We start from the raw sequence: 18,884 nt of genomic DNA, 5'->3' as shown, positions 1-18,884 counted from the left end.
TACATATAGCTGACTCACTTTGTTGTACAACAGAAACCAGCCCAGCATTGTGAAGCAATTTTACTCCAATAAAGATGCATTAAAAAAAATAAATAAACACAGCAGGTAGGCAGTCTGTAACCATGAATCTAACTACTGAGATGAAACTGACTACGACACATTGGAGGGAGCCACGGACACTCTTCCACAGAATCTGTGGTGTCCCCTGGGAGACTCACAGGTACCTGCCTGAAGGACCTCTCCAAAAACTACATGGAGACTGAGTAGAAGCTGTTCTGCTTCTCTAACTTTCCAGGCAAGTCACTTCTAAGGCTCTGACTACTTTCAAAACCTATGTAGACTCTCTTTTTCTACATCCTCTTACTCTGTGTATGGCTTACAGTGTAGCAGGTACGTAAAGAACATGCCATGTGAGGCTTCCTCCCTACACCTAACCCTATACAAAGATTCTCTAAACCAAAATCCCACAAGATACTAGGCTGACAGGGCAAGTGTGAGCTAAAAAGCTGTCTAAAGAGCTAACGAACAAGATGGGTAAGTGAGAATTAATATGTGAAGCCTAAATAAGGGGAACTTTTCATTATTGTGTGAATGAATAAAATGGTTAATAGAAGATGTTAATATACTGCTATCATTTAGCCTCCACACTCTGGCGTCCTCCCAAACAATCTAAATATTTCTTAAAAAAACTACCTAAAAGGATGATCTTTATGTAGACCTATCTACATTATCAGATCACTGGAATTTCTGCACACCGAGGACAAGGGTAAAGCACTCATTTGCAAGAACAAGATGGAGTTCTGTCTCCAGGGGCTGCTGCTCTTTTCATCTGAGAAGGAAGTTGGGGCCTTCTGTGTTGTGTGTTCTGTTCTGATCCCGAGGCTAATGGATATACTCCTGACTAGAGTTCAGAGAACCTGGACTATACAATGACAATTCCATCCATTTTTTTTCTCCTGGTAGAAATTAGAAATGAAAAGCTTACTGCCATTCCTGTTCAGAAAGTTGAAAAAAGGAGTCTAGAGTCTAAATAATGGCTTTAGAATTGGAAAGAAGTTGGATATCTTCTGGGTGTGAGGCTGTTAAGGATTTCTTCCCTGAAATCATCTGGAAGCACTGGGGATACTGTCCAGGATGAGACTATCTTCTCAGTTTATCTGTAGAATCCCCTGAAGACTCAGAAGTCAATTTTCTTCAGCTATCACAGCAACTAAATTGGACATTCCTTACCAGATGGTCCAAACAAAAGAATCAACTGTTGGTGAAACTTAATGGTATTTTCCTTGTCAGAAAGGCAAGTGAAAGACTTCAGAATGAGAAGATTTTGTAGGCATAGCCTTTGATCTCTCGGGTGGAAGAGTCAAAGACAGAAATTAAAGTGATGCTAGCACTGCAAGTGTATAAAAACAGGTTATAGAACAAGTCCGAAGCTTAGAGCTCTTTGCTGGAGTTTCACAGAAGCTGCGGAATGGACTGAACAGAGGGCAGAAGAGAGTGGTAACAGTGTGTGTGAGCTTGAGAATCAGACCGAGACAAGCTACGTGCTTCTGAGCGAGTTACTTAACTGCTCCTCAGTCTGTTTCCTCTTCTACAAAATGCAGATGATCAAAACATTTGCCTCACATGGCTACTGTTAGGATTAAATGAGATAATGCAGTAAAGCACAATACAGTGTTGGGCAGATGACAAGTGTCCAAAAATGTTAGCTAATCTTTCTTATTGAATGTTATAAGTAGGGACTTCCCTGGTGGTCCAGTGGGGAAGACACTGCACTTCCAGTGCAGGGGGCCTGGGTTGGATCCCTGGTCTGGGAACTAGATCCCACATGCATGCCACAGCTAAGAGCCCACACGCTGCAACAAAGATCCCGAGGGCCACAACTAAGATCCGACGCAGCCAAATAAATAAATATTAAAAAAATATAAAGACCCTACAAGTCTAAAAAAAAATGTTGTAAATAAATTAAGTGACATTATATTTCTAACATATAATATTATGTCTCTAAACAACATTACGGTAGAGTTTTAAGAGGCACAAAAAGGCATGTTTTCAATTTTTTCTCCACTCCGCACTAAAAGCAAAAAGAATAGTCTAAATCCTGTATCACTCAAAATTCCACACATTTTTCAAAACTAATGGTATTGCTAATTTGTCTTTCACTCACAACACAAAATGGACTCACAATTCTACGTCAAATTGAACGTTTAAATCTCTGCATCAGTCTGTCTCATGCTGGCAGCTTATAACTTGGGGTAACACTTCCAGAGTTCTCCATTTGAATATTGTATTGTAAATGCAGTCACTCACCCTGTTTTAGCAGAACCCCCAACAGGGACGCGTGCATATGGATAACGAATAAATACCAGTGCTTGATCATAAAACCTCCACTCTGGCCCAATGATCTTTCTAATAATCCAGGGTATTCCAAGGAAATTAGGTCAGGACAGGGCAAGACAGCTCATACTGATCCTATACCCTTCCCAAAGGAATCAGTAACTTTTTTTTTTTTTTTGGTATACTTATCACAAATGAAATCTATGGAAAATAGTGGGAAAAAATCTAGGAATTCTGTGACTGGAAGTGGCAGGATTAATCTCCTTCTTTCTCAAAGAAAAACTGAGGCCCCTTCAGGTATAGTACTATGCACCTATAGAGAGTCAGTATAGTAGGCAGAATAATGATCTTACTCAAATGTCTACATCCTAATCTCCAGAACCTGCGAATATGTTACCTCACATGGCAGAAGGGACTTTAATTAAAGATCTTAGATGGGAAGGGGTGGGATAGGGAGGGTGGGAGGGAGGGAGACGCAAGAGGGAAGAGATATGGGGATATATGTATATGTATAGCTGATTCACTTTGTTATAAAGCAGAAACTAACACACTATTGTAAAGCAATTATACTCCAATAAAGATGTTAAAAAAACCCCAAAAAACATAAAACTATACAAAAACAAAGCTCATACATATCTTCTTTAGACTTCACCCTATGGAAATTTAGAGTTGTAATAAAGAGAAGACTATAAATTGTCATGAAGACTGCTTGACACGGTGAGAATGGAGCTGATAACTTGGCACTCTGAAAAGGCATGGAACCTGACTTGGTGAATAATAATGAGGAATGGAAAAAGAGAGTGGATAAGGTAAGATGATGAAAGTACAATGGTTCATTGTGTAATACAAGCAGGAAGAGAAAAGTAGTTCATCTCTAGAAGTTCTTGTGAACCTGAGAGCATTGAGATAAATGACATTTGCAAGGACTTCAGGGAAGATGCTGAAATGAAAGTGCCCAGAATGCTGTCCAGCTACTACTCAGCACTATTTTTCTAAAAACCAATAGATTCCAGAATTCATTCCCTTTCTGTTAATAGAGTTCCTGTGATTTCTCTCCATTTGTGTCCGATTCACTTATTTAAATTTAATTTAAAAGAGGTTTGATGTTCAATTTACAAAACTGAATAAATTTTTATCATTTTAAAATAAAATTAAAATTAAAAAAGATCTTAGATGGGGAGATTATCACGCAGTATCTGGGTGGGCCCAATGTCATCACATTGGTCCTTAGAAGCAGAGAAGGCTGTGGTCAGAGAGGGGGCCGTGACTATGAAGGGGCAGAGAGATGCACTGTTGCTGGCCTTGAAGATGAGGAAGGAGTCACAAGCCAAGGAGTGTGGGTGGCCTCGAGGAGCTGGAAGGTAAGCAGATTTTCTCTTAGGGCTCCAGAAAGAAACACAGCCCCGCAGACTCCTTGATTCTAGCTCAGTGAGAACTATTTTGAACTTTTAACATGAAGAACTGTAAGATGATAAATCTATGTCATTTTAAGCCACTAAATTTGTGGTAATTTGTTATAGTAACAATAGAAAACTAATACAATCAGTATTTTCATGGCCTTATACACTAGAATTTCAGGATCCAAGTGTGTTTTAACTACTATTTATTGTTTAAAAATGCTGTGTTTTGGAGCAGGCCTCTCCACATTAATTACTTTAAACTTTCGAAATCTATAAAAGAGAGGTTTTAAAAACAGCTTTTAAGAGTTACTAACACTGGCCTTTAGAGCTGAAACATTTTCATTCAAATACCATAGCTAATGTAAAACACTCAATATAGTATTTCTTCTTTACCTGAAGACGTTTACAAACCAAACTAAGATTAAAATTAGTTATTTTATTTTGTACACTCTCATATCCTGCCCCTATAAAAGGGCAATTCATTTGACCAACACATTAGCATAAATGCCTTATTCTAACTCATTTAAGGCTTGGAGCTCGTTATATGTCCCTTCATCTACCAGAATACCAGAATACACTTGTCCCTCGGAATCCATGGGGGATTGGTTCCAGGACCCCCCTCAGATACCAAAACCTGCGGATGCTCAAGTCCCTTATAAAAATGGCACAGTATTTGCATATAACCTACATACATCCTCCCATATACTTTAAATCATCTGGAGATTACTTATAATATCTGACACACTGTAAATGCTGTGTAAATAGTCATAAAGGTAAATGCTATGTCAACAGTTGCCAGCACAAGGGAAATTCAAGTGTTGCTTTTTGGAACTTTCTGGAATTTTTTCCACCCCCAAACATTTTTGAACCATGGTTGACTGGATCCGTGGATACACAGGGCCAACTGTACCATTCTTAAGGGTTAACCCCTAATTAAATCAGCAGTGAAGACTCTCCAAGGTCAACGTCAGTACCTTAACTCCAACATACCTAAGTTCGTCCATCTCCCTCTTCTTTTTCATCTCTTCCTTTTCTTTCCTTTTCATTTCCTGAATCTGGGCTTTCTTCTCATTCCTCTCTTCGCGGTCTCTGCATTCTTTCTCTGCCTCTAGGTCTGGGAACCGCTCCATTTTGGTCTTTTCCAATCGGTTCAGGATCTCATTCACTTTCTTCTCTACTGTCACAATTTTCACCTTGAGGGAGATGGAGAGAAAAAAAAATACTGAATCTTTATGTTTTTTTTCTTCCCTCCAGAATAGGGCAGGACTTTCCAGCAGCTTAGTAACCCAGCTTGATTCCCTTTAGGAAAGAGACATCGCGCTGAGTCCTCAACAGCAGAGACAGACACCCACTCAGCGCCAGGGCACTGCCACCTCCGGTGATGTTCACACTTACGTCCTTCTGCCTGTGAAAGCCTATCTGTCCCACATCCATGTCGGCCGTTTTCTTCAGGTTAGACCACGGGGTATAAACCACATTGACGTTGTTCATCTTGCAGCCTGCCAAGAGAGACTGTCTTCAACATGTGGGGAGGAGGACGCTGAGCAATGCATCCCCTCACCCACAATTGTCACCATAATCCAACAAAGGAAAAGGCTGAGAATGAACAAGCCACCAAGTGTTTGAAACCACAAAATACTTTTTTTTTAAAAAGAAGCCACCCACAAAGGCAAATGGGAAAGCCGACCAGCAATTCAAGCTAAAGTATTCTGATGAAAAGCAGGGTCAAGAGATCAGCTTCAGGGATCTTTGAGACTCTCTAAAATTGAATGCAAATTTTATTGTATGTGTTTTTAAACAGAAAAGGACCAAACAGGTTTCCTCAGATTCTCAAAGAAGCTCTTGATGTAACAAAGGGTAAGCAGCAAGATAAAGTGATTCAAGACACCGGCTTCTACCCTGCACTACCATAAACCAGCTGTGTCGCTTGGGAAAATCCCCATGGCTCCTGGCGTCTCATCTGAAACATGAGGAAACTGGACTAGTTTAGTAGAGCTTTTTGGTTTTTGTTTCTTTAGCTGTGGAACCTCTTTTACCAAAGAAAACATAACAAAGTAATCAAAGCAGAGATGCTCTGGAGGAAAGGGGTGCCAGGTATCCTGCTCACCCCTCCTCCTCTCCCCTCACCACCCCCACTTCGTGTTTCCCCTCCACCCCTGACAGCCTCCCAGGCGGCTCTGAGAATCACAGTTTAATCACTGGTCCAGTGCTCTCTAAGGCCCTTCTAAATTAGATGGCAATACATTTCAATGGTTATTAAGTGACCATGTACACTGGAGAAATCTGGTGAACACGACCTTACCTAAGCGATCAGTTAACATCGCCAAAACTGAGGCAAACTGGCAGCATGTGCCTCCTGACTGTAATGCACAAGACTTCACTTACATAGTATTCCTGCCACAAAATGCGTAATGTGGTCCTACTGAACAGGAAGCATCAGACCAAGCCAAAGCGGTCTCCACTCTAAAAGTGTCAACGTCTTGAAAGACAAAGAAGTGTCCAGATTAAAGGAGACCAGCGATACATGACAAGTGAATAGAACGTATGATCCTGGATCAAAAAAAAAAAATGCTATAAAGTGACGGTAGTGGGACAACTGACAAAACTTACATATGGACTCTGTATAACAGTATTCTACCGATGTTAAATTTCCTGAATTTGATCACTGTAATGCAGTTGCTTACGACAATGTACTTCTTAGGACATGCTGAACGGTCATGACGCCTGTGATTTTCTTTCAAATGGTTCAGCTAAAAAAACATTGCGTGAATTACAGGGAGAAGGCAAACAAATACAGAAAAACTGTTGATTCTAAATTTTCTTTCAACTTTTCTGTAGGCTTGAAATTTTTTTCAAAATTAAGTAAAAAAAAAAAAACTCCATGTGCAAGGCACTGTGGGAGATACAAACATGGATCAGATGATGGATCCTGCCTTTGAAGGTTAAAGGAAGGCAGATAAGTACATAAATAATTTCAATGAAAATTAGAAGTTATCAAGTGATATTGGAAAGATACAGGTAAAGAGTTAAGGGAGTTCAGAGAGGGCAGTGGTCACTCAAAGCTGGAGGAAGGAAAAGGCTCCGTGGGAGAGGTTAAGTTCCTTAATTCTTAATTTCTTAAATTCAGCTTCCTCATCTATAAAATGAAAGTAATATCTTACTTCAGTAGAGTTGATAAATGAACAATTTGTAATGTTCTTGGCACAGTGCCAGGCATGTAATTAACATTCAATGCTAGCTGTTATTACTATTACTATAACTACGGCGTAGCCCTTGAACCTTAGCTCGAATCTAGACATGTGATGACTGAGCAGGAGTGTAACATTGAGGGCAGAGGGAACAATACAAGCAAAGGCACAAAGCAGGAAACCAGCAAATATCTGCTTTGGCTGGAGTATGAAATACATGAAGGGAAACAAAGTCTGTGGTCAGATCAAAGATGCTTAAATGCCAGCTTAGGAAGTTTGGGTTTAACTGTAGAGGCAAGGTGAAGGGTGTCACAGAAAGTGTCTAAGCTTTTAGAAAGTTTAATCTGGCAAGAGATTATAAAATGAATAAAGAAGAGGCTGACCAGGTTCTATGACGACAAACAGCGCTGAAGGTGGTCAACCAGGGAGGGAAATATTTTAATAACACAGTGACGCAAATGTAGTGTACTTAGCAAATCTCACAGCAAAGACAATCTTCTTCACTCCTCAGCATCCTCTGCTATTGACTCCTGAGAGTGAGACGCTTGGGCTTAGCTCCTTATGAGTGAGCTATCCCTGTGGAAGGCTGAAGAGGAGAGAAGAGTGATTCAGTGATTCAATGACTCTTCCTCTTTTCTGTTTTCTTTAGAACTAGTAAACTATAAAGGGATTAAGAAGAAAGAGGCCGGGCCAAGAATAAGAGCAAGAGTCCAAAGCTCTTTTAATAAATTCACATCTGCTAGCCAGGGGCACGAAAACACATTAAAGAGGTTGCAACACACAAGGAAGGAGGATAATGACGTAGTTTCAATTTTTATTATTTTTCTTTCCATAACCAAAGATTTTAACTGGAAATCTGAGGAGCTCTTCTTCTACTCATAAAAATGCAATGTCCTAAAACTAACTGCAATTTAATGATTTATGGAGTTGAAAATGAATGGCTCTGTAAGACAAGACTTCCAGTTTCTTTGGCTAGGCACCTGATTCAGTAAAGCTGCCGAGTGAGATGCAGGAAACGCGGCCTAAGTGATGGGGGAGGGAGCACACTGCCCAGCTCTTCTATAATCACCAGCTCCCGGTACCTGCTGTCGTCTCTGGGTCTGCCCCATGCTTATCTTCTATGCAAACCATATTTTTTCCGAACCCTCTGGATCACCCCTCAAATTTATATCAAACCAAACTTACCTCTACCTTATCTAGGTCCATGTCCTACAACTAAAATCCAGTCTACTAGCTCATTCCTAGCAGAATACCATCACCCAGCTCCCCTTTATAACTGCCTCCTCCACTCCATTAATTGTCCTTCTTGACCTATACTGACTTGACAAATTAAATCTTGTACAGTAGAACTAAACCAGCACCAAGGCCAATACTGCAGGTCCTACTTAAAACATGGAGGCCAATTGTCTCAACACTCTTTGCACATTAGAATCACCTGGAGAGCACTGTAAAAATACTGATTCTAATGCATCACCCTAGACATATTATTTAAGATTCTCTGGGAGATAACAAGATCAACGGACTTGACACCTTCACAATTTACAGAGAGAAGAAAGTATGGAAGGAGAGAAGGAAAGAAAGAAAAAGTAGGAAAGAGTAATTGGGAGACTTGGGTTCTAGAATCTAGTAACAAATAATGGAAACAAAGACATCAACCAACATTACAAATAAAGCCATGAGACACATCTCTTGCTTGGCAATTAACATAATGTAATTTCCAAAAGTCTTTCTACAAGTAACCTTAGGGGTAGGCAGGTCTAGACAATTTTCTTTTTTCTTTATTAATTAATTAATTTATTATTTATTTTTGGTTGCATTGTGTCTGTTGCTGTGTGCGGGCTTCTCACTGTAGTGGCTTCTCTTGTTGTGTGGAGCATGGGCTCTAGGTGCACGGGCTTCAGAAGTTGTGGCACGTGGACTCTAGAGCTCAGCCTCAGTAGTTGTGGTGCACAGGCTTAGTTGCTCTGCGGCATGTGGGATCTTCCCAGACCAGGGCTCAAACCCGTGTCCCCTGCATTGGCAGGCCGGTTCTTAACCACTGCGTCACCAGGGAAGCCCTAGACAATTTTCTATTCAAGGTAAAAAAAACAGGGTAAAAAAGGCTTGAGATGGGGCCATGAAAATTAGAGGGGCTGGGAGGTTGGCTTTCAGTTCTCTGACAGGTAGTGCAACTGCCTTCTTAAAGAACAAAACAGGGGAAAGGCATATTACATGTCATTCCCTTGACTCAAGCTAAAGTCAGTAATATGTTCTCTAAGATGTAATCCATTTCAGACACAGAGAAAGTGGTGCTAATTCTGAAAACACCTCTAGGAAAACTGACCTTGAATGCTATTGGCCTTCACAAGATGGGCACAGTCCATCAGTACTTCCTTTGGAATGTCTTCTATTTTCTCCCCCTGAAACACAAGAATAAACCAAATGGTCCACTACCTTGTCACTGATCAATACTGGAGCACTTTTATAGGGCTTTGCTACCTTACTAGGCACCATTTTATTAAAAGCAGAGGCTCTTCAACCGTATTTCAAAACATTGAAAAACGAAGTCCACTGTGGAAATGTTTAAGAGAAGGCAGTAATATGGAAAATCCTGACTTAATAAGTGGGGAAGAAAACAGGGTATGAAAGAAAACTACTAAAATATTAACTGTATTTATGTCTGAGTAATTTTTCCCTCTTCTCTTTCTTACTTTTAGAAACCTTGTGGAGAAATGGTGCCTATTTTTGGCAACGGGAAGTCTTCTTAGCTGAGGTCCCTACAAACTCGCTCTCAAGAGACATCTTATAGTTTTGGGTCTCCATGATCTGGTAGGTCATCTACCCTCGGCATTAGTCAGGAACCAAGCTCCTGGTGTGTTAGATATAACCTTCTACCGTAAAAGAGAAAAAATACTGCTTCATTCTCTTTACAGATACCGTATCAAAGTCAAAGCTGAATAAGCAAAGCCATTCCAAAAGAACAAAAATATCTGAGGCAAGAGCTAGTGGAAATCAACTCAGCACTTGGCTGTTAGGCATGGGATTACTGAAGCACTTCTGTCTGGGAAGGAAATGTTTTATCTACCTAAATATTTGAGATAAATTAAGTTTATTCCATTAGGTTTCTATTTTTTTCCTTATTTTAAATGTTTCAAAATGGAAATCTCAATTACCTAAATTTTCACCAAAAAATACGTGATTTAAGTTTGTCACTACGTTAACGCCACATCTCATCCTGTGAGATTCCCTGACCACTTAAACAGAGGATTCTGAATTTACCATCTTGATAACACAATGTCATCATCATGAATATCAACCTTTACACTAGGCTCTAATATAGTGATAGTGATGCCTTCGGGGGCATCTAAAATACACAGAAGCTGACTGACCCTATACTAAATAAATCAAATAAATAATTAAAAAACAAAACAATAGCTACCACTTTTTGAATATCTGCTTTTTGAGTGCTAGGTACACTAAATAAATGGCCATATGAAATGGATAGTACTACGCTCACTTTGCCAATGAAGAAAATGAAGTTTAGCGAGGTGAAGCAACTAGGCCAAGCTCCCCAATATCTAGTAAGTGACAGAGCTGAGAGATGAACCCAGGACTAACTAAAGCCATGCTCTAACAATTGGCCCCAGAGTGTGGTGCTTATGGAGTTTCTGTGGAAACGTACAGCTTCTTGGTCCTTGATATCAGGCTATGTCACAACATCCCTTCTTGCTACCTGTATCTATTGCTTTTCCTGAAGCAATAGCCTCTTCTTGTTTTGCTACTTCTAATATAATATGAGCAGACCAAATAAAATAAAATAAAATAATTCAGCTTAGCATTATGCATAAAGTCAGAGTAAACAAACTCTGCATGGAGAGTGTAAGGTACTCTCCACATGTAAAGGCCAGAATTTCGACTGTGGGCTTTGTGCCATCTGTGTTAATGAGATAAGCAACCTCTTGATAAGTGAGATTTTTTCTATAGGTTTTCAAAAATCAAATAAGCCTAGGAAAAAAAACACTTGTTGAATATCCATGATCTTCAAGGCTTGGGTTGAATTCACCTGAATTTGACAAAGAAAGAATGAACACACATAGTGCTTAGCATGTGCTAAGCACTGCTAATAATGCTTAACTGAAGCATTATTCTAAATGCTTCAGTAATGCTAGCTCATTTAATTCTCACAACAACCCAGTAAGACAGGGACTGTTAGCTCCCTTTTACAGATGAGAAAACGGGCACAGCTGAATAACTTGCTCAGAGTCGCACAGCTGGTAAGCAGCAAGGCCAGGATACAAAGCTGGCAGTTTGGCTCCAGAGTTTGGGTTCTGAACTACTTATACTTAGTCTCACTGCATCTCCAACACTTACTTGGTACCTACTAAGTGCAAAGGGCTATGTCGTTTACTGCAGGAGATCAACCAGGTAAAAGTTCCTTAAGGAGCACATATTTTTATCTAGCACATTATGTGCTTCCAAAAGAAAATGAAATCAAACTCCTGTTCAAACAAGGTCTAACTGGTGGTAATGTGAACTTGGGACTACCCACCGTTATTTCCATTTTCTGATGCAGCAGAACCCAAAGGAAAAAATTTAATCTGAACCAAAAGGAAAGTTGGGAACACCATACTTTATCTTCTCTAGACTTAAAATAGTTCCAAAATGGCAAGAAGTTGCCTAGGAAAATTCAGAATTTTGTTCCAGCAAAGAGCTCACAATCTTCCTTTTTTTTTACAACATAGTTCTCAAAAATATAAACAGAATAAGTAAAGATGTGGTAGAATGTTTTACCTTGTTAGTAAATTAAGGAGTAAATATTATAAGCATAATGAAGTAGCATCTTGTATTTATTAAAATGGTCAAAAGGTTGCTATTTTTCTGAAGTTATAAAAACCCAAAAAGTTTTTGGAAAACCTATATATATCAGGTAGCATTTTAAACCAGCATAATATTTTCAAAGGGCAATCTGGCATAAAAGGAGTTATCAAAATGTTTTTATATTTTGACCCAGTAATTTCATTTCTGAGAACTACTCTAAAAAAAAAAAAAGAAAGAAAAGAAAAGAAAAATAGAAAGTAGTTCATTAAAAAAATATTTCTTGTTGGGGATTCATAACGCTGAAAACTGTAAACAACTTATATTCTGACAACGGAGCTTTCAAATTAACTGTGGCATATTATCAACTCAAAGCAGCCAGTCAAAACAATAAATATGAAAATAATGCAGTAACGTGAAAAAGTTTGTAAACTGTCACTTTAAAAGTAATACAATCTTTTTGATATCGAGCTCCATGAGCTGTTCGTATATTTTGGCGATTAATCCTTTGTCCGTTGTTTCATTTGTAAATATTTTCTCCCATTCTGAGGGTTGTCTTTTTGTCTTGTTTATGGTTTCCTTTGCTTAAAAGCTTTTAAGTTTAATTAGGTCCCATTTGTCTCCTTTTGTTTTAATTTTCATTACTCTAGGAGGTGGGTCAAAGAAGATCTTGCTGTGGTTTATGCCAAAGAGTGTTTTTCCTATGTTTTCCTCTAAGAGTTTTACAGTGTCTGGTCTTGCATTTAGGTCTTTAATCCATTTTGAGAAAACCATAATTCAAAAAGAGACATGTACCAGTGTTCAGTGTAGCACTATTTACAATAGCCAGGACATGGAAGAAACCTAAATGTCCATCGACAGATGAATGGATGAAGAAGATGTGGCACATATATAGAATGGAATATTACTCAGCCATAAGAAGAAACGAAATTGACTTAATTGTAGTGAGGTGGATGGACCTAGAGTCTGTCATACAGAGTGAAGTAAGTCAGAAAGAGAAAAATAAATACCGTATGTGAACACATATATATGGAATCTAAAAAAAAAAAAAAAAAGGTTCTGAAGAACCTAGGGGCAGGACAGGAATAAAGACGCAGACATAGAAAATGGACTTGAGGACACGGGAAGGGGGAAGGGTAAGCTGGGACGAAGTGAGAGTGGCATGGACATATATACACTACCAAATGTAAAATAGATAGCTGGTGGGAAGCAGCTGCATAGCACAGGGAGATCAGCTCAGTGCTTTGTGACCACCTAGAGGGGTGGGATAGGGAGGGCGGGACGGAGGCTCAAGAGGGAGGGGATGAGGGGATATGGGGATATGTGTGTGCATATGGCTGATTCATTTTGTTGTACAACAGAAACTAACACAGCATTGTGAAGCAATTATACCCCAATAAAAATGTATTTAAAAAAAAGTAATACAATCAACCAGGGGAAGCCAAGGTGGAATGCAGACTGAGACAAAAGAACCTAAGTGTGTGACAGACATCACTGAAAGGCATGAGGTGGGGAGGGCAGGGAGCAGCTGACAAGTAACTTTGAAAAACAGCATTTTGAATGGAAACTGTAATTGCACTGAACTTTAGTTGATAAAGTTGTTTCTTATGGGGATACAGGCTAACAAATCTGAAACCACTTCCATATATACTGGATTCAAATAAGCAAATGATGGTGGATGGTGGGAGCCAGGCTTCCCACTGTCTGAGAAGGGAGTAATAGATAAGCAAGGAAGGAATGTGAGAAAGGCCCCTGTAGTAATGGGTTCATCAGAGACACCAGTCATGTTTTGCTTACTGTAGATACAGAAAAAATTATGCATACGAATTACTAACATGGGTTAGTATACATACACCTATTTCCTAGCTCTGTCACATGAGAGGGCCTAGAAGCAATGATACTCTAGTAGCAATGAGCACACCCAGAGTCCAGATCTTGATTTCTAAATACCATTTCCCAATAAAAGAAACCAAAGTTCCTCAGAGAAACGGCTGATCCTAGAGCTGGAGCAGGGAAAATACAAGATGAGCCTGGAGCATCCTGAGTCTCAGAAAGTAAGGCAGTGCTCAAAAAGTAAAATGACAGGAGCATGTCAAAGGAACACAAGAGGGCTTCCCTGGTGGCACAGTGGTTGAGAGTCCGCCTGCCAATGCAGGGGACACGAGTTCGTGCCCCAGTCCGGGAAGATCCCACATGCCGCGGAGCGGCTGGGCCCGTGAGCCATGGCCACTGAGCCTGTGCGTCCGGAGCCTGTGCTCCGCAACAGGAGAGGCCACAACAGTGAGAGGCCCGCGTACCACCAAAAAAAAAAAAAAGGAACACAAGAGCCAAGCTGGAAGAGTCAAAGCAGGGACAATTTTAGCAACAAAATGACACAGTACTGGATTATAACCCAAAGTAAAAAGTAAATGTGTGAGTCCATACTGATATAAGTAAATGACTGAATTAAATACATGGGAGAGAAGAGACGAATCTTCCTTACAGAAGAATTCCAAACAATATATGCAGGTACTCCCCACACCAGGACGTGGAGCTCTCCCCCTTGAGTACAGGCTGGACTTAGTGACTTGCTTCCAAATAATAAAGTATGTGGGGAGAAGAGCAACTCTTTAGTGAAAAAACCTGACAAACATTACCCTGGCCAGGAGATCAAGGTTAACACCATCAGTGGTAAGTCCTATTAATGCATATACTCCTGACATGATGGGATAAGAGCACTTCACCTCTGTGCTATTGTTCCCCCAAACCCGTAACTCCAGTCTAATCATGACCTGATCAGTACTTCTCAAACTGTCAAGGTCATGACAAACAGGGAAAGAGTGACAAACTGTCACAGACCAGAGACTAGGCAGACATGACAACTAAAATGCAATGTGTGACGCTGGACCAGATCCTGGAACAGAAAAAGGACATTAATGGAAAAACTGGAGAAATCCAAATAGAGTGCAGATGTTAGTTAATAGTGATGCATCAGTTCTGGTTTCTCAGTTCAGACAAATCTACCACGGTAATGTTAAGATGTTAGCAATGGGGAAAACTGGACATGGGGTACATAGGGACTTGTACTACCTTTGCAACTTTTCTGTAAATCTAAAATCATTCCAAAATAAATATTTTAAAAAATACTCATAACAATTATCCATCCCTATGATTCAACTACACAAAAAACAATAGATGGATATAAAGACAGATTGGAAAAACAGTGGTTTTATGTGACTAGGGAACATTAAATCTTTTCCCTTTACTACGATAATGCTGTTTTAAACCTCCCAAAGCAGCCCCTGATAACTAGGAACATATATGCCCTTGGTGAGGCAGGAGAATCACATGAGTCTGAAAAAAAGGAACTACAACATGATCTTCCTAGAAGAAGACAAAGTCCAGTAGTGTCAACTGAAATGACAGGGAGAGAGAGCAGAGGTGACACAGAGCACACCTCAGCTGGCAGGACAAGGCAGTGCTTCTATCTGGGAAATATGTGCTGTGTCCCCTTCCAAGCCTCAAAACTCACCAGAATTGCCCTTAGTGATTTCCTGGGTTGGGGGAAGACATCTCTTCGTTTGCTAATTTGTAGACTTTTGTACATATTTATTACTCTAAACAATTTATTTGCCCCCAAAAAAGGACAGAGGACAAGATAGGATGCTCATCACTACAGAAAAAGTCACGAATCCATGTTTAAATCCAGTTACCTTATGTAATCGAAGGTATACATGAGCCGAAGAGAGTTTGTCCACATGAAACCTACAAAGAATGAAAACCACTTTTAGCACGAGGTACAAGATAACCATCTCCTCAGGCCACCTGCATTTAAAGCATCCCAATCCAAAAATATTAATTCAGTGCCTACTGCACACTGAGCACGATGGGGGGCAGAAAACAGTCACCACCTCCAAGGAGCTCACTATCAACTGGGAGAGGTGAGAAAAACATGGAAAGATCTGCAGCTGTGTGAGACTAAGTACCAAGACGAGTACAGGAGGCAATGAATGTTAAAAGCCCAGGGAAGGGTGATTTTTCAAGTGAGAAAGAGCTATCAGTGACCCAAGGCTTCAATGATGAACTGAGACTTGGTGGGTCCCAAGCTGAACCACAGGACTTAGAGCAAACACGGGGAAGGAATTTTAGGTGAAAAGAGAAGGGAATGAAAGAAATCAGCAAGACTCCAGGGTTGCAAGCCTGGGAGACTCACAGGACCACTGACAGTAACATCTTACAGTTGGAGAGGGAGTCAGTTTGGCAAAAAGATGACAGGTTTGGTTTGGGAAATGTTGAGTTTCAAGCGATGGCAAAACAATCCAAAGAGAATGTCAATCACGGAGCTGGAAGAGTCAGGTGAGGACTGAAGCAGTAAGCAGACCACATCACCAAATGGGTCAGACCAACAATTCATCCAGCCTTACCTCTGACAATGACACTAATACGCATCTCCTGGGAAAGCATGGTGATTGCCCTTTATGACGCTGTCCTAAAAATATTCAGAATGCCCTCTCACCCCAGTATCCTAAATATACCTTTCATTAAGGCTCTATCATTCACCAATTTAATTAAATCTTTTAAAACTTAATTCTTTTTTCACCTAGTTCAACATTTGGGGATTTTAAGTTTTTCATATTTACAATTCACCAAATGAAGTTGACCCGCTCTTTCCAACACCCAGAGAGGCCTCTAGAATGCTAGTGATTTCTGTTAACTTTTCTCTTCCTTAGTCTTTTCCTTTCCAGACTGAGGAATGTTCAGTAAAATCCTAAGGAGGCAACGTCACGTCCCATTATGTATTTCTTTAGACATTTTCTTAGCATTAATGGATTTTTTAGAGCTGAAAATGGTTACACACTCATACATGGTCCAAGATGTAGGCAGTGTGATTCTATATAAAGGTCAAGATTTGCTGTTTCTCATGCCCTCTTTAAAAAGGTTAAGCATCTTGCTAGTCACTTTGGATAAAGAAAATGTTTACACATTTTTGGCAGTCTATGATGACTCTAGGTCTTATGCCTAACCATTAGTGACAGCCAGAAATGAATACAACATCTTAGTTTGATTTATTTTTCTTCTGCTGGTTCATTTACTTATTTGCATTCCCACGTAAGAGATTCCTACTGATTATCATCTTCAGCTTGGCGTTTTCCAGCCAGAAAATGTGTTTTTTTGAAAATCTGGAAATTATACCTCACTGCTCTGTTTCAGAATCTTAGGAAAATACCCCATTAGTAAGCAGGCTCAATTGAGAAAACTTCTCCCATTCCAATTTGTTTTAAGTTCTCTATTTACAACAACTCTTTCCTACATACCCATAGTAGCTTGATTGTATTCTGATTTTCCTTAAAGGTCTCTGATGTGGAATTTTATCAAAAGACATACACAAGTAGTTTAATGTATATACACACTGGGTTCATACATAGGCAGTCAAAGTCAAACACACCCGGGAATATCACTGCTGATTTACACCAACTTCAGGCTTGTAGGTACACCTCTACAAAGTGCAAGGGGAATGCATGTCCCAACGGTGCTTTGGTTGAAATGTAAAACGAACAAAAAACTCAGTTCTGTAAACAAACTATTTTGAGCGAGTTTCCTTAAAAAACCTTCCAAACCTCCCAAAATGCTCACTCCAAGTTTAAATTATGCCCACCAGTTCCCTAGTTCCCTCTCTTCCTTGTTATCTTCCTCTCCCTGCTTAATCACTATTACTCTTTATTGAATGCAGAGACTAGAAACATGAGCATCCCTGACCTGAGAATGTAGAGATGCACGGGACCCCAAGCTGGGTCGTTTAACTCCTTAAAGTGGGGTCTCTGGAAATACTACTCATTAGGGGGTTTGGAAGCAGTGAACACACACTCTTTGTATTTTCCTTTGTTTCAAATGAATTTAGTTCCACTCTCATTTAATCCTAGAAAAATTCTTTGCTTAAAAGCACCTTAGGAGGTTTCCTGGTATAAACTGAGATGTTGACATTCCCAGAGGTTAAGTTCCAGGTTGAAAATCTGCCCTGGAATGTAGATCAACTGATTCATTCTCTGCACGCCCAGGAATGTTTCCAGGATTGACAGTTCATTAACTGTAACAGGTCTTGAAATTTACGGCTATGCCAGCTCACATCTGACCTAGGATAGCTTCTGGAAATAAAAGTCAATCACTTCCGACAACAGACATTAAATCTCAAGATTAAAGAGTGTCGAAATGGCTATCGGGCAGCTATAGACACCAGTCTGGTAAGTGCCTTCCAGAAGTCTACCTTAACGAAACGAAAAACCCAAGTCATGATACATGAGGTGTAGGTTGTAAATTGGAAATTTCTCTTCCACTTAATTTTTTTTTAAATGTCAAGTAAAAGGATGTAGTGAACTGACTTTCATGGTGCATCTGAGTATGTAACCTTTCCTATGCAGGTATTTCTGCCCCAAACCTAACAGCAGGTAACTGCGTAACAGGTGTGATCATCCTTATCTCTTGTGTGACAGAGCTGGAGATCTTTGGGGCCCTAAGGACAACTGAAATAATCCAGCCAAGGGTGACAGGTACTCAAAATGGAGATGACCAGAATGCAGTTACTGTGAAGAAATGTCCAGCAGAGATCACTTCCAGACAGGCAGAGAGCTAGTCAATTAGAAAGTCCACATCTATTGAACACTTACTATGTGCCAGGTCCTACGCTAGGTAGTGGGACAGAGCAGTAAACAAACCGGGTGGATCACTGTCCTGGGCTGGGCGGGGGAGGCAGGGGAGCAGAGCTTATAGTCAAGCGTCCTAGGAAGGTAAGCTGCACCCGATGCAGAAGCCCTGAGCAGTGCAACCTGCCCACCTGAGGTATGGGGGCACCAAGCAGTGTCTACCTTCATGACATATTTGAGTTCAGAAGATGGGCCGCTGTGCTGGAACAGGGGGTTGATTTTTTTATCAGCCTTTAAACTTCCTCAGGCTTCTAGTGCCTCTTGGTTCCTGGAGTGTGGACTTCAGAGAGGGCAGACAGCCAGGGAAGCACTTCCATGGGGTTAGGAGGCAGAGCCTTCACAATGAGGTAGGCTGGAGCCAGAGAGGCGCCCTTCAGTGGGCTCCTGCAGATAGGCCCGGGGGTTCCGAGAATGGCTACATCTAGGGAGTAGCTTAAGTTAGTCTCTGGGCAATATCTTTCCTACCAGATGTCCAATGCTGCATACCTTAC

At 40.3% G+C, this 18,884-nt stretch overlaps 1 protein-coding gene across 12 annotated transcripts in view; it reads right to left on the bottom strand.

Moving 5' to 3' along the window:
• CCDC25 (coiled-coil domain containing 25) overlaps positions 1-18,884 on the bottom strand; it is a 70,910-nt gene that overhangs the window by 30,825 nt on the left and 21,201 nt on the right. For 8 of the 12 annotated variants that reach the window (XM_049711746.1, XM_033429819.2, XM_049711749.1 and 5 more), the window contains 4 exons: positions 15,409-15,460; positions 9,246-9,321; positions 5,130-5,233; positions 4,725-4,927 (listed from right to left, as the gene is read on the bottom strand). In XM_049711746.1, coding sequence (XP_049567703.1) covers positions 4,725-4,927; positions 5,130-5,233; positions 9,246-9,321; positions 15,409-15,460 — 435 coding nt within the window. Of the gene's footprint in view, positions 1-4,724; positions 4,928-5,129; positions 5,234-6,344; positions 6,485-7,405; positions 7,509-9,245; positions 9,322-15,408; positions 15,461-18,884 lie in introns of those variants that run through there. The other 4 variants (XR_004483701.2, XR_004483703.2, XR_007478218.1 and 1 more) reach the window with 4 other exon arrangements.

The sequence above is a fragment of the Orcinus orca genome, chromosome 6 (assembly GCF_937001465.1).
Source record: "Orcinus orca chromosome 6, mOrcOrc1.1, whole genome shotgun sequence".
Classification (NCBI taxonomy): domain Eukaryota; kingdom Metazoa; phylum Chordata; class Mammalia; order Artiodactyla; family Delphinidae; genus Orcinus; species Orcinus orca.
The sequence above is the reverse complement of the archived record's forward strand: the minus strand, read 5'-3'. Positions and strand labels throughout refer to the sequence as shown.